At 40.5% G+C, this 15,694-nt stretch overlaps 1 protein-coding gene across 6 annotated transcripts in view; it reads right to left on the bottom strand.

The window, feature by feature from the left end:
* tln2b (talin 2b) overlaps positions 1 to 15,694 on the bottom strand; it is a 110,394-nt gene that overhangs the window by 49,029 nt on the left and 45,671 nt on the right. For all 6 annotated transcript variants that reach the window (XM_061678107.1, XM_061678108.1, XM_061678105.1 and 3 more), the window contains exons 7-14: positions 9,314 to 9,441; positions 8,959 to 9,022; positions 8,683 to 8,787; positions 4,255 to 4,410; positions 3,496 to 3,597; positions 3,326 to 3,402; positions 1,852 to 2,035; positions 364 to 477 (exon numbers count right to left, since the gene is read on the bottom strand). In XM_061678107.1, coding sequence (XP_061534091.1) covers positions 364 to 477; positions 1,852 to 2,035; positions 3,326 to 3,402; positions 3,496 to 3,597; positions 4,255 to 4,410; positions 8,683 to 8,787; positions 8,959 to 9,022; positions 9,314 to 9,441 — 930 coding nt within the window. The remainder of the gene's footprint in view (positions 1 to 363; positions 478 to 1,851; positions 2,036 to 3,325; positions 3,403 to 3,495; positions 3,598 to 4,254; positions 4,411 to 8,682; positions 8,788 to 8,958; positions 9,023 to 9,313; positions 9,442 to 15,694) is intronic.

The following is a 15,694-nucleotide window of genomic DNA, read 5'->3' as shown; positions in this document are numbered from 1 at the left end:
CTTTAGACACAGTACAAGATCCTGATTCCGTATAAATGTTGGATTGGTACTGAAGCTATTGAACATTTGCAGTTAATACCAGAATGCATTACGCGTAGAAAAAGTAAAACAGAGTGAGTTGAGGACACGGTGGAATATTGTTCAATCATAAGCAAAACATTTATCATAGGAAATGTGTACTGAATGTACTGAATAGACCCTTCCTTAGGAACACTCTCTAAAGCAAGGGCAATAGCAACAACTCTATTATTATTTTGTAAAGGCAGAGTTTTTGACAATTGCTGTTGTATGGGACTCATTATATTGCATAGGTGGACCTTCTTTTGTGGCATGTGAGTGTGTGAGTGTGAGGAGAGGACAAACCAGGTCATGTCCAAGAGGAGGCAGATTATCGACATGACCCAAGTCAGCCTGGGCCTGCTGCACAGCATTCATACTGCTGTTGATTGTCCCCATCAGAGCCTTCTGGGCCAGATTCTGACAACAACAAAATACATGCTTTGTGAAGAAAAGCTAAATAACATATCTTCACTGAACAAAATTATAAAAGTAACACTTTTGTTTCTGCGTTAATTTTTTCATGAGCTGAATTCAAAGCTGTAAGACTTTTTGTACGTACACAAAATTATTATTTCTCTTCAACATTGTCCACAAATCTGTCTAAAGCTGTATTAGGGAGCACTTCTCTTTTTACCGAGATAATCCATCCACCTCAGAGATGTGGCAAATCAAGATGTTGGGCATGATTATTGCACAGGTGTGCCTCAGGCTGACAATAATAAAAGGCCACTTTTAAAACATGCAGTTATATGTCCTGGGTTGGTGTGGTCTGCAGTTGTTAGGCCAGATGGATGTACTACCAAATCCTTTGAAATGCTTTTGGAGATGGCTTATATGAGCACTGCATTCATTGGCAACCGCTCTAGTATATTCCTGCAGTAAGCATGCCAATTGCACGTGCCCCCAAAACCTGCAACATCTGTGCCATTGTGCTGTGTTAAAAAAAAAAAAAACCTGCACGTTTTAGAGTGGCTTTTTATTGTGAGCAACCAAGGCACATATGTGCAACAATGCTGCCTAATCAGCATGTTGAAGTGGCACACCTGTGAGGTCGATGACTACGCAAAGGAGAAGTGCTCACTAACACACACATGGATATATTTGTGAACGATAGTTGAAAGAAATGTCTTTTGTGTACATAGAAAAAGTCTTTGATATTTGAGTTCATCTCATGAGCATGGGAGCAAAAACAAAAGTGCTTCATTTACAGTATATTTTTATTCAGCGTATAAAACAGAAAAGAAGGATGACTCCTCGGTGGGGGTGGAGTTTTCGATCATTTAATTATTTTTACTGTTTGATAAGACAGATGAAAGTTGTACTGACGGAAGATATTATGCTCTTGTATGCTACTGGTTTACACATGCTGTATACATGTATGTGGAAATAACATGAATACTTAAAAGCTAAAATTTAACCTTTCTAAATGAAAATACAGCCGTGTTTCCCAACCTCTATTGAGCCAAGGCACATACCGTCTTATACATTTGAAAAAAAAAAATCAAATGGCAAAACAATAAAAATGTCACAAAAAGTGAATACATACATGAATTATTTACCTTCTGCTGTCTAGTGGAAGGGGATTTGTTATGCCTCTCACGGTACGTCAGTGGCATAGATAGTTGAAAAAGATACATTATTTGTAATAAATAAATAATCTTTGGACCAAATAAGTGAAAATGGATAATTTCTCATGCCACAGTAATGTGCCATGGCACACTGGTTGGGAAGCACTGAGCATTTACTGTGTCTGGAGCATCATATAACCTTAATGGTAAATTATGTACTCACTAGTGGTGGCATGTGTCCTCTGTGCATCTGTCCGGTGATGATTTGTTGTTGGGCAGAGGGCATGTTGCCCACATTGAAAGTGTCAGGGCCGCCACCAGACCCTGAGCGAATAATACCTGGAAGGGCTACAGAGCCATGCTCCACCCGACCCACCCGGTTGAACTGCTGCTGCAAAATGGTGGACCTTGAGACAGGAGAGACGAGATAGCAACACGAGCGTGTGGGTTTGAGTAGTCTTTGGGCATCAAATGTGAAATTCACAGTACTAAGTGAAGCTCAATAACTGCTGGTGAGACTCCCTGCACACCTTCTAAGAACATGTTCAATTATGAGAACAACTGTAGATCCAGTAAATGTAAAATTGCTGCTATGCAACTGGTGTTAGTTGTCACTGCTTGTTCTACAGTATGTAGTCATTGTTTAGGCAAACGGGGAATGTAATGTAATAAAACAATCTGTCACATCATGGCGTCTTATGAGTGTGTAACAACTAAAACAGAAAGCCTGAAAGAGCTTCTTGTAAACACTTCAGCTGTAATTAAAACAACGCTTACACTAATGACTGTTGCCATGGCGAGTAAGCATATCCAGACAAATTATTATTCTGAAAAATTAGCAATGCTTTTCTCCTTGGCACAAAATATAACTGTTGTATTAATGAGTTCATTTTTTGAGAGCGAAACAGCAGTTTGTTTGGTACTAAGAACCTCAAGTCAACTGGCCCGAAAGCAGCAGGGGCATGATGCCCAATTTTACCGGGGAACCCTGTGGATTTCTGGTGAATACAAACTTCCAAGTGTATGTGTGTGTGTGTGTGTGTGTGTGTGTTTGTGTATGTTTCTGTGCATGTGTATGTCTGTCTGATAAAGGGCAAAACAAGCATTGCATTTGTTTCCGTCAGTCACAAGGGCACATGGGAAAACTGGGAATAATGGCAACCAGCTGGGAAATGAAAATGACTGCATAAATCCATTTCCAAGAAGTCTTAATCTTTGTAACAGCTTAACCTCCAAACAAAGTTTTTCTTGCGAAAGAAAATGATAAAAGTGGCTTGTGCAATTACTTTGCAGGAATATTTTTTTTGTTTTTGGTTATTGCTCTGACAGACAAACCAGAGTGCTATGCAAGTAAATCACACATACCACATCCATCACAAATAAGTAGATATATATACAATACAGACAAAAGTATTGCGATACACCTCTTGATCAATGAATAAGCAATTAGGGGTTAAATTCAAACCCTTAGTCCACCCTTAATATTAATTACTCATTTTAACAAGATACTTTAGCTTCCAGAATACAAGATGGACAGAAATCTCACTCAATGGAAGATGTTATAGCTGCAAATGTGGAGCTGAGTCCATTATTTTCTTCCTGTCTGAACACTTTTGTCCACACAGTGTAGAAATGCTGGAAGAGGACACAAGTGACACGCAGGCAACAAACAGTATGGAAAGCGAAATGCTTCATACTTCTTCGGGGAAACAGATTCCTCCAGCATGGTGGACTCCTCATCTCCTTCAAGGCCAAAGCGATCCTTACTCTGCTTCTGTGAGCAGAGGAGGCCACATAAAATAATGAAGACAAATGCTTGGTAAAACAAAGTCCTATTGTTTAAAAGTGTGGCATATCTTGGGCTTGCCTTTTTCAGAATGATGTCAATATATCCGGCAATGAGCTGGGATATTTGTTCTCCCTCTGTAGTCTGGACAGAGTAGTAACTCTCCTGGTATTCACCAAAATCCTTCAGGCAAAACAAAGATTCAAGGCCAGTCAAATGGTGTTTAAAATAAGAGGATTTTAACGTCTACCATACACTCTTGGCACATTCTATATATAACTCCATCCAGGAAGCAGGCTCACAGATAAATAATAGATGTGAATAAAAGCCTTCATTATTCCTGCTCAATACGAAAGGACAATCAAGATGGCTTTCATGATGTATGTATTAGAGTTGATTAAAAATAGGATGAGGTGAATCTAGAAACTGCTAACTAACTGCGAGCACTCAGCCAAAAACATGGTATGATATGAGTCTCCATGTGATGTATTTGCTATGGTTGTAGCATCTATTAATCTGTTTAAAGGAACACTTCTTTCAGATATGGAAAGAAAACAGACCAGAATTTTTCAAATAAATAATACAACTAAAGTCTGCACAATCCTCCCAAGGTATCAATTGTTCTCTTCGATGAAATAGCCGGTCAGTAGATATAGGTCTCAACAATATTAGGAATGCTGTTTGAGCTGTAAAATGAAAACAGCAGGAAAGATTACATTTGTGATTCAGACATATCTCACTCAATCTAAGAACGGAATATAGATTGGCTACACGGGATTAGAAAACGGGAACATGTGTCTATGTGGTGCCGAGGACGTGATACTGAGAGTCAAACCGTACCAGGGTGAAGCTCTTAGGGGAGGCGGCCCATCTTTTGACAGTAGTCAGGGGCCACTCCTGCACCACATCTTTAGTCTTCTCCTCCACTCGCATCACAGACTCTTTGGTGATCCCCAGCAGGCGTGGGACCAACTTATTTTTACCCTTCATCTTTTCCTGCCGGATAGGAAAAACATCAGATAATATTCATGCCGGTGCTAAACACCTCCACAAGATGATTCATTTGAGACACAGATGCTGTGTTAATACACATGCTGTGCCTTTGGCGTTCTGAGCCCCCGACGGAGCGGAAGGGCAGCTGTGAACTGACCCAGCAGATTTCAGCCTTATTTAACTGCTGCTTTATCGAGCAGGGTCTCCACATGCTTTAGTCACTGTCAGCGCAGCAGCATTGTGCTTCAACCAGCACTCTGTCTGAGGAGCTCCACTTCACAGGGGCAATGGACATCCAGAGCAGACCTCCTTCAAGACCTAAACTGTTTTCACCGATGATATAAATGAGTGAATGGCTATTATTTTGGATCTTCATGCCCAAAAGGGGAGAAGGTTTCATCCAGATGTGTTTCAAGACTCCAGAAAGCAAAATGCAAAGATCCAACATAAAACAACAACAACAAACAAACCAGAAATGCAGTAGACAAGCACAATCAATCCTACTAGTAACCCTTCAATGTAATGGTACGTTTAGTTTTTCAACAAAATACTTAACTAACCTCAAATAAAATTGTTACCCATCTTAAATGACAAGTAATGTACTGTATGTGAAAACCCGCTCAACTTTAAAATGAGTCGTATAAAACCGTAAGCTCTGAGGTCTTAAACAGGTTAAAAAGAGTGTTAATTAAAATCACTTTCAAAAGCTTAATCTGGCTCAGGCACAAATTAAACGTGGTTTGTCATTACAGTTGTTGGCAGAGCATCCACGCAGGGACGCAGCTGATTCTGTCAAATTGGATGCATGACAGGTTTAGATATTTCATTTTGGGCTATTACTAGAAAACAATATTATTTATTTATTGTATAAAATGTTTATGATCACCCATAAAATCATTCTGGAAGAATACCAACCAATCATAAAAAAAATCTAGTAAATGAAACAATAAAACAAATGGACAGAACCCTCCATCCATCCATCCATCCATTTTCTGAGCCGCTTCTTCTTCGGGCGCGCTGGAGCCTATCCCAGCTGTCATCGGGCAGGAGGCAGGGTACACCCTGAACTGGTTGCCAGCCAATCGCAGGGCACATTCAAACAAACAACCATTCACACTCAGATTCACACCTACGGGCAATTTAGAGTCTTCAATTAATTAGTTTTTGGGATGTGGGAGGAAACCGGAGTGCCCGGAGAAAACCCACACAGGCACGGGGAGAACATGCAAACTCCACACGGGCGGGGCCGGGGATTGAACCCCGGACCTCAGAACTGTGAGACAGACGCTCTAACCAGTCGGCCACCGTGCCGCCTCAACCTGGAATGGTTGAGGAGGCACGTATGGTTCACGGTATCTGATTTTTATTTACCTCAAAAGGAATTCTAAGAAAAGCAAAAAGGGCACTTTGTGGGAAAGCCACAAGGTCAGCAACTCATAACAAAAACAAGGAACTTAATGTCCATGATAACAGCATAAACAGGTTTATTAAAAGAAGCTATTGTTTTGCATTTCATTACATGAGTCTCAATGTCAATTTTCTATTCAATCAGGAAGTTGATTTCTTTCTTTTCTTAAGTGGGTAGTTGGTTATTTTACAAAGGTGAACTTTGGTCAAGGTTTTCGAACACGGCCGTGCATGAAATCACAATAAAGGGGAATTTTATTTTGCGCCAACACACACAAACGCACACCGTGCTCAGGCACAATGTATTAATATCTGTGATGTTTACAGCAAAAGAGCCCCTGCCAGACAAAAGCCTGTGGTGATTAAAGACCGACAGAAGATAAATGGAAGGTTACAATAAACTCTGAGACCACACATCAACAAACCCAGGTGTGTGCTTCAGCCTCTGTTAGCAACAGCAGCAAAGTGCAGTTTCTCTGAATTATTTAACAGCGTTTTGAATCCTCCATCACTACATTTCCTCATCGAACACAGACGATCGCTTCTACATTTAGATGCGTGAGCACTCTTATGCTAGGCAAAGCAAATCTCAAACTTGTGGTCTGCTTTGTACGAGGGCAAAAGTTCCATTACTGGGAGCTGCACTCTTCCTGCTTTCCTTGAAGTTAGACAAATGTACAGCTCATACTCAAGCTTGTAATTAGTTGTAATAAGCCTGTGTAGTGTTTCCAATGAGCTTCAACACGTGTTGAAAATATGCATGAAAAACACACGTTAGAACATTTTCAATAATACATGTATGTAGTATGAAGGGCAACAAAGCAAGGGCAAGAGGTAAGTGATTTAGAGTCTCTCTCACCTGGCTTTAGGCAGGGCACACCTTCGACCAGTCGCCAGCCAAACGCAGGAATATGTCAAGTGCTACACAGCCGATTTCCATGAAACTTTGTGGAGTGGATAAAGAACCACTCATTATATTACATTATATTTTGGCATCCGGCTTCTAGGGTTTGAACTGACGAGTCGATTAGTCGACTTTATCATTCCGCAACGACAGGTATAGCTTGAAGTCGATTAATTAAAAAGTGACGGCTGATGTTATATTCCTCTAAAGCCACAATGGTTTCTTAACAAAATAGGAATAGAGGAAGTCCTCGATTTACGAACGAGTTCCGTCCCTACGCTGGCGACGTAACCCGAATTTCAGCGTAAGTCGGATTTCACCGTTAAGTCGAAATTTACGTCGAAATACTCCTGTCCCACGTGATTGTGACAGCAAGCTCAGTGTGTGTGGGCGTGTGCGTCCATGTGTGGGTGAGACGGGACAGTGAAGGAGAAAAAGGAGTGCGCACAGGTGCGAGTGTGTGGCGACCGGGGAAGAGTAGCGATTAGCGGAAGACCCATTGACGTTGAATGTGCAGAAGAGCTAATAAAGCCATTAAAGCAGCAAATCGCTCAGCTGTGCAACGAGAGAAGGGAGTTAACCCCGAGGAGGACAACTTCGGCACTGGCGAAGGCGTCTCCCGACCACGATCAGGTGACCGTAGCAGGAAAGGGTAACACTTCATATAAAGAATCTTAAATACATTAAAATAAAATAAAAAGATGCTGTACTTACCATTACTGCTGAGAGTGTGAAAAAAGGAGGGTGAAAAAGGCAAAGATACTCCCGGCGCACAAACACAGACAAGCACTCCGCACTAGCTAAGCAGAAACACTATGGTGCTGGGGACAAAATGGTACGAGGCACGGGCGGCGTAAAGTCGAAACGTCGTAGGTCGAGTACGTCGTAACGCGAGGACTTCCTGTACAGCCTTTGACTGGACTTCAGAAAAAAGGTATTTAGTAGCCCATTCTATATTAAACACGCGGCACTCACTTTCAACTTTTCTTTTCTTTGGCCCACTCTTAGTTGGAGAGGGGTTGAGAGCAGTAGCAGAGAAAAAAACAGAACATCCAACGTCAAGTCAATGTATCACTCTGCCTACTGCGCTACCTGGTGGAAGCACTGGGCATTACAGCACAACCTGGTGGAACCACTCGGCATTACAGGACAAGGTCAAATGAATATAGTCATGATTTTGATATGATTTGGGCGATTCTGAACCAATCTTTGGCGGGTCGGATTGAAATGATCAACGGGGCGGATGTGGGCCTTAGTTTGCCCACCCCTGGTATATACTGTAGCGAGTTGCGACCGTGCATTTGTGTTTTGTGAATTGGTGGCAGAGTTTTACAATTTGCGACTGTCTGCGAGACAATGAAGGTGTCCGAATGTGATTGGATGAGTGAATGTCAGAATGTGATGGGATAAAGGAGTCGGGGGGCGACAACTGTGCAACGGCCGGGAGAGCGAGTGAGTGAGCTTGTGTTTGGTGGGGTAGACAACAAAAAGCACAAAAAAAGTCATCAATTAATCCAAGTCGATTCAACTATCATCACCTTGGTGCACTTAAAGGGAGCCATTGTTCCGAGGAAAGAGAGCATTTGACTGTCCGTTGCCGGCCAGCGAGTTCACGGCTGTGTTTGTCACCATTGTTTACATAGTTGCGGGGGCTAATGCTAACGCTAGTGAAGCGCTTTACAAACAACGATGAGTCCGAGTACAGAGAGGAGGTAGAACATCTGGTGGACTGGTGCATAGATAATCTTTGCATCAAGGTGAAGAAGACCAAGGTGGTGGACTTCAGGAGGGACAGACACCCACGCCCCCCAAAAATAAGGCCCAATATTTTCAAGTTAACTTCATTATAGGTCAGTTATGTACTAATTATAATTGCATTACTTTTTATTCAAAAATCAGACTAAATGCATCCATATTTTACACTATTTGCTTTATACGCATAGTGTAGAGTTTTGGGTCCTTACCTTCACAAGGAAGAAGGACACTCCATATGTCTGCAATGATCTGGCCAGTTTCACGTATTTCACTTTGGCTTCCATCTCTGTTATTTCTCCACAGTTTTTATGATCCTGCACACAGAAGACGATGAGAAGACATCCTCCAGCATCTAATTTGTGTGTCATTTGTGTGTTTGTTGTTTGCTTTACCAATTAATACCTGAATATATAGTAAATCTATTTTAACAATTTTATTATTAGTAATATTTCCAACACACCCACTAAACAATGCAGTGTACATACTTGGAATACTTTCTTCTCTGACCCTCTTTGCTTGATGTATTCTTTCGGCAGGAATTCCTTCAGGCTATGGAAAGAAATGACATTTTTACATGCTTGCTGTTGTTGAGCTACAGGCAATTCCCTTTCTATTAACATAGCTCATCATATGAAGTCATTCTTGCCCTACTGCCTAAAGAGCAGAAAACAGTTGCAACAGCTGTTATCACCCTGGAGTTTTCCAGTAGGGGAAATAACATATGTAAGGGAAAACATCGTAATGCATACGCAGCTGGGAAGTGAATATTTAAAAGCATTAACGGTGTAGTGAACAATTGTAATCACTGGAGCTAAAAGCATCTGATTACAAAATGCTTACTCCAGAAATCCAGGCTTGTGTTTGAGCTCCACGTGGGGTCCAAACTGGATCTGAGCCTGGATTCCCGCAAACTCACAGGCTTTATCAAAGGAGACAGGGTGGGATCCATTCAATATGTCATCCCTGGCCTGGAGGAGAGACAAGGAAAAGGACGGAGAAGTAGTGAATGTAGTATACAACCACAAAGCTATGAGAATTAATTCCAAATGTACAATGCAGCCTTTATCAAACAGTATGCCTCGAATGTCCTCATAACACAAAAGTCAGATAATTTTGGAATCTATCATCTTCATCTGCTTATCACAGCACACTGCATGTTAAAAATATATACACATCAGTCTTTCAACAGCCTGTCCAAACTACATTAATGAAACTAAATCCATTTTCCAACTGTGGTTGTCCATTAAGCAAAAAGGGGAAAATGTCACCATTCCAGTGTCTATTTAGTCAGGGTGTCAACATGAAAATAAAGGAGGTTAGAAAGGGTGAAGCTTTTGTTGACATCCTTGAAAGGGTTTTGTGTGAGAGTGTATGTTGTTCTCTCCAGAGGCAAGTTAGCTTTCTCGCTTGCTTTCTAATTTAGTGCTGAAAAATTAATGCTTGAAAAGATGAGAGCATTGGTGATAGTGAGAAAGGCCTTTTAGCATGCGCAAGCCCACTGTATGCGCACACAGTTCTGACTGGACTCATTCTTATGTCTCATTACTTAAATGAACTAGGCGACGGCTTATGACTGTAATGAGGACAACAATCTCCTGTGCTTGTTTGTGCTGAAGAGTCCTTTCCCCCGGGCTGTTCGAAAATTAGCCCTCACCCATGCCACCTGTGAAGCACGCAACAGTGCATTGTTGTGTGTGACGCTGAAAATAATGGGAAGATAATTATTTGCATTGCATTAGCTTGCTCACTGCTCACAGTGTTGGCTACACCTGCACAATCTAATGAGACGCAATACAAGAGCGACATCAGTAATTTCACCAAAATTAAGATACATTCTGTCAGAAAATGCGACCCATGTCATTGTGGTTGTAGTTTTGAAATTGTGTAGAACTGTGTTGCATCATACTGAAAGTTTTTTTTATAAAGACTCATTGATTTATTTTTTTAATTTTGGGTACCTGAATCAGCTCCATCCAATGAACAAAATATCAGTGATAACTCTTTCCCCATTGAAATGAATAGAAATGCTATTAATCTGTTCCGGCCCTTCATGCCCCAAATACAAACATTTTTGGAATTTGTTTTTTTAAGAAGGAAAATAGCACTCTATGATATTTTCCTTTAGCGATATAAATAAATAAAAATAATAAATATAAAGTAACAACATAATTTTAAAAAATGCAAGGAATTAAATACGTTGTGTGTCATGATTAATTCACTGCGGTTCAGTCTGGTGTGTGTGACTTGATTGCCAGGCAGCAGTATAATTCAGTCAAGCAGACAAACGAAGAAGTGTTTCACTCAACTACTGTAAGTGGTTCCGTACGCTCCAGTGATATTAGTCGATATAGTCGTTCGTAGAGGATAAAGATGACATGTATTGTTATATTAGATACATGTGTTGCTGCACCGTTTGTGTTCAAATATTATCAAATAATAAATAATGTTATAACACCGCCACATCGATGCTATTCATTCGCGCATCTATGGCGTTTCATGTTACAAAGCATTTAGTTAGTGGACTAACGGCAAAGTTATGTGGTTGTTTTAAATACGCAGGAAGTAATTATCTTTGATTTTTGTTTGGGTTGAGAACAAACTTTGACAGATGCATTGAATAGGTTGAAGTCTCTTTTTTGAAAATTTGTTCATTATGTCGAACTGCTGCTTGTTGTGAAGTGAGCTGAGTTGATTTCACTGCCACCACACAGTGCTGGTATTTCAAATTTTTGCCCTCAAGTCAAAGCAAAAAAAAAAAAAAAAAATTCAGACAAACCACAGCTTGCATGTCGAAAATTCTCAATTGTGACTCAAGGCACGACTGCATTTCAATGAGTGCCAGGGATAATATTGGCAGACTCAAAACAAAATCGGATCATGTGACTGATCAAGGTATTCCAGACCGGCTCAGAATTTGCTCTTGGCAGATGTGGGAAGTGATACAGCACTCTGGTTGTATGGCTTCTGACCTGAGCTACACAAAGGGAAGTATGTAGCACAAGACATCTCAAACTATGAAGCAAACAGCCTTAGGTCACCCGGCCCAGCATGGCCCAGCACAGCGGAGTACAAATATAGAAATGCTGAAACAGGGATACCCGAAGCAACTGACAGCAGTGCTCACTAAGCATACTTGCTAATACGGTAATTCAGCATGGAAAAGATTTAAATACTTTGTTGTGTAAGTAAATATACTATATACCAAGTCTCCTTATTTTAGTCTCCAATTATCTAATGTATCTCCAGACATTATGGACTCATGGTAACTATAAATAACTATAAACTATAGTAACTATAAATAAATAAGTGGTTTGGAAAATGGATGGATGGATGAATCGGTGGTGACGCGAATTGGGATTCGAGTGGGCCTGAAAAAGCGAACAACGAATCGGAATTCTCAAGCTTGAATCAAAACTCATCTTAGAATATTATACGACTTAATTCTGACAAGAGCAGCAACTGCTGCCATGCCGCATTTACTTCCCAAAATACAAACCATTTCATGATTTTTAGCCTGTGTTTGTGGCTGATGCCATATTGACATACTACGCATTGTTTCTACCATTGTATTATTGTTTGATGGCCATTCGAGGTATATAAACAAATTTAAACTGATTTAAAAATTGTCATAAAATTATGATATTAAATATTTGAATGTTATTATGACTTATCTCTCAAGCTACACTGTATTTGGTTTCTCCAAGTGGAATTAACTCCACTGGAACAATAAATGATTAACTGTGGAAAAATCCTTATCTGACGCATTCCAGGCGTAACTCCTCAGCTGGCCCTGCTGTTCTAATAAAAGATCTTGTCACTAGCAGTTTGCTGTGGGAATTAGCTAAAATTAGGCAATAGAGTGGAAGCTGCAGAGTAGTACACTTGGGTCAAGTTATTGCCATGGGCGGCTTATCCCGTTCTTAGCACAAATACATGACAGAGAGGGAGTGGCTAACTTGTAGGGGGGATTAGGCCTATGCTGGCAGAGCGTCCAATATGTGTTGACATTAGACAAAACGATTAAGAAACATCTTAGCTAATCGCTGAGTCATCAAAATGGAGAGCCAAAAAATATCTGCATAAACGAGAGTTCTTGAAAATAACACAAATAATGAATCATGAAGTCAGGGGGAGAAAACAGAGGGTGTGATCACTTGAAAATTGTGGAAAAAGGGTGGAGCAAAGAAAAGAATCACAGTAATGTAAGCCTGGGTTTTGTTCCACTTGCATAATGATCTCTCTTCAGGGTCTTTCTGGCCTTTTTAACACTATGTCAAATTAGAGGCTTTCCTGTGTGACGAGCCGATGCAATCTGACAGTGCAACAATCAGAGTGTGTTGGAGACAATGAGGCAGAGATAAATGGAGAAGGGCAGCTGAGAGGCAGGAGCAGGAGGCAGAGTTGTTGTTGTGGGAGGAAATATGACTCTGCGTTGTGAGCGTGAGCGCCACAGTGCAGCAGTGTATATCCCAGGGTGGGGATGTGTGCGATTATGTCAGAATGTGTGGGAGATAGAGAGGGAGTGGACACATGAACTGGAAGGGAAGGAAGCGGGGGGTAAGAAAAATATTGAGGGAACAACATGAGAGATGTGAACAGCAGGCAAGCTGGCTAAATGAATACAGACGAAGTAACCGTTTGGTTTTCTTCCCTCTTTAGTTTTACAGTCATACTAATGATGTTGAAATGGTCATTTATTTTGTTGAAGCATTAGGTAGATACTTTATTTTTGTTTGAAAAAAAAAAACCTAAAACAAAACAGCATGTTGGAACTAAAACATCTAAATAATTGTGATGACACAGGCTTGGAAGTAGGAAAATAGCGGCTCTATCTTTGCCATCTGACCAGCAAGACCAGCATGATTTTCACCAGCAAGCAAGACCAGCACCAAAACACAACAAAAACAGCATGTGCTGGTTTTTGCTGGTTTTCACCTTGCTGGTCTATGGATTTGTTTTTAGCAGGGATGACAACACTTGATTACATCTTACAGGAGCACAAAATAGCTGTGGTCCAACCTGCACACGTCTTTGTTCGCATCAGCGGTTATCTGGTGCTATTGAGATTTACGTGAGATTATTATTACTCGGCCCATTTCTACCACTACAGTGTACAGTTAGCTGGCCAGCAATGCCTACATCCTGAAAATGCATCTTCCCTGCATGCCACAATTCACAGAACAGTTCGGTGCTGTTATTTAAATTCCTAAGCGAGGAGGTGACGCTGCCACGGATGAGCCCACCACCCGTCCGAGAGGAGCCCTGGAAGTGTGTTAGCTAGTGAGTAGGCCGGTAGCTAGCACCCCTAGTCAAGGTGCTGCTGGGATCTTTAAACACATATATATAATGTTTCACTTGCAACTATGTGAGTCCTGGGATGCACATGTCATGGAAACAATGAGTCCCAGCACTGGAACAATGAGTCCCTTAATTTAATCATCACATGCCACGAAATTATTTAGAACAATATATTTTAAAAACCTTCACCATAAACAATAATATCATTGCAGGTTTGTTTATTTATTTATTTGTTTGTTTGTTTTTCACTGCTGATATAATGACATCAGAGCAAGATAAAAAGTTTGACACATCTTACAAATTCTGACCTGCTAATCATATATACTGTATGAGCACAACTGCGTAATGTTCTTTCATTTACTAAATAAAAGTAGGCTTGCATTTCACAATAAGAGTAAATAAGTAAATAAAAGAGAAAGTTATACGTGTTCAAATAAAATAAAGTTTCCCCCCTTGTGAATGTTTGGCATCTTGACACACCAGTGAAGTCTCAAACAATTGTACTTATTTTAACAATGTTATGTTTGTTGAAAACCTTTGTTCTGGTTCATAATGGCGTTTCACATAAATGCACTTTAAATAAGTGCTCCCAGAGAGAACTTTCCACTGAGAAGTTCAAACAAAAATGACACTGACAATTTTAAGCACCATTTATTCCAAATGTTTAATTCCTTTTCTTTAACTCCACTTCCACGCTGAGTGTCTGTCTCCCCTGCTACGGTTCTCCTCGTCTCTGTCAGGGCTGCGCGCAATTAGTGATTACGGCCTGTGATGCAGATTTGATTGGTTGAAGGGGATGGCTGAACTCGCATGTGATTGGTCGGAGTGTTGCACTTCAGCAACACTCACATGCGTGGGTAAGCAATGTTGTGCGTTTGTGGACACAGATTCACCATGCTTTATGCGTCCCTGCTTATTTCTGTGCGTCTCAGACGCGGGACACACATCAAACCTCTTATCCTTTAAACAAATATATTTTTGTGGCTCAAACATGTTTGGATGTGTAGGCAAAAGAAAGTTGCTGTATGAAGTATCCATTTTTCAGCAGTGTGTGGTTTCATGCATTCAGCCGACACACCCACAGTCTTGAAGAGCAGACCAATGGCTTCATTTTTCACAATTTTGAAGCCTGATTTTAAATGATTGATATTTTTTAATCATTACATTTTGGCAGGGTTTCTAACAACACTCCACACTTTTTTTTTCTTCACTTAAAAGACCATACTGGATGTAAATATATTTAATATTGTTACATAAATAGTGAGATTTGAGGCATATCTGTGCCTGGAATCAATTTTGCATTGAACATGCTAAGGACTTGCTGTGTGGAATTTCCATGTTTCCCATGGCTTCCTATCACATTCTGAAAACTTGCATGTTAGGTTAATTGAGGACTGTAAATTATCCTTAGGTGTGAATATGACTGCTAATGCTTGTTTGTCTATAGATGCCCTTGGATTAGCTGGCGACCCGACCTCTCCCTCTCTCACCCAAAGTAAGATGGGATAGGCTCCAGCTCACCGAGAGCCCTTAAGAGGATAAGCGATATAGAAAATCAATGGATGGATGTTTTTCCTGTCTTATTTTTACCCGTGGTAAACTTATTTTTACACTCAACACGTACTGGACATACTTGGAGATTGGCTAATGTGCCGCTACAGATTGTGTTCAACCTTAGAAGTTCCACTACACATACCTGTAGACTGTCTTAGCTTTGTTTGCTTTGGATTTAAGATTTATCATTGTAGTCATTGTAGGATCATGCCTTTGTTGGTAAATGTTCATTTACTGCCGTTCTATTTACTATATTGGCTTGATATAAAGTACACAACTGTAAGGAAAGCCATAGAGAGAGAAAAAACACCACTTTACAAGTAATTTAGCTTTACTTTAAAGCAGAAGCCTTTCCTGTTCCTTTAAAGT

The sequence above is a fragment of the Phycodurus eques genome, chromosome 5 (assembly GCF_024500275.1).
Source record: "Phycodurus eques isolate BA_2022a chromosome 5, UOR_Pequ_1.1, whole genome shotgun sequence".
Taxonomy (NCBI): Eukaryota; Metazoa; Chordata; class Actinopteri; order Syngnathiformes; family Syngnathidae; genus Phycodurus; species Phycodurus eques.
Note: the sequence above shows the minus strand (reverse complement) of the source record. Positions and strands in the feature narration are given on the sequence as shown.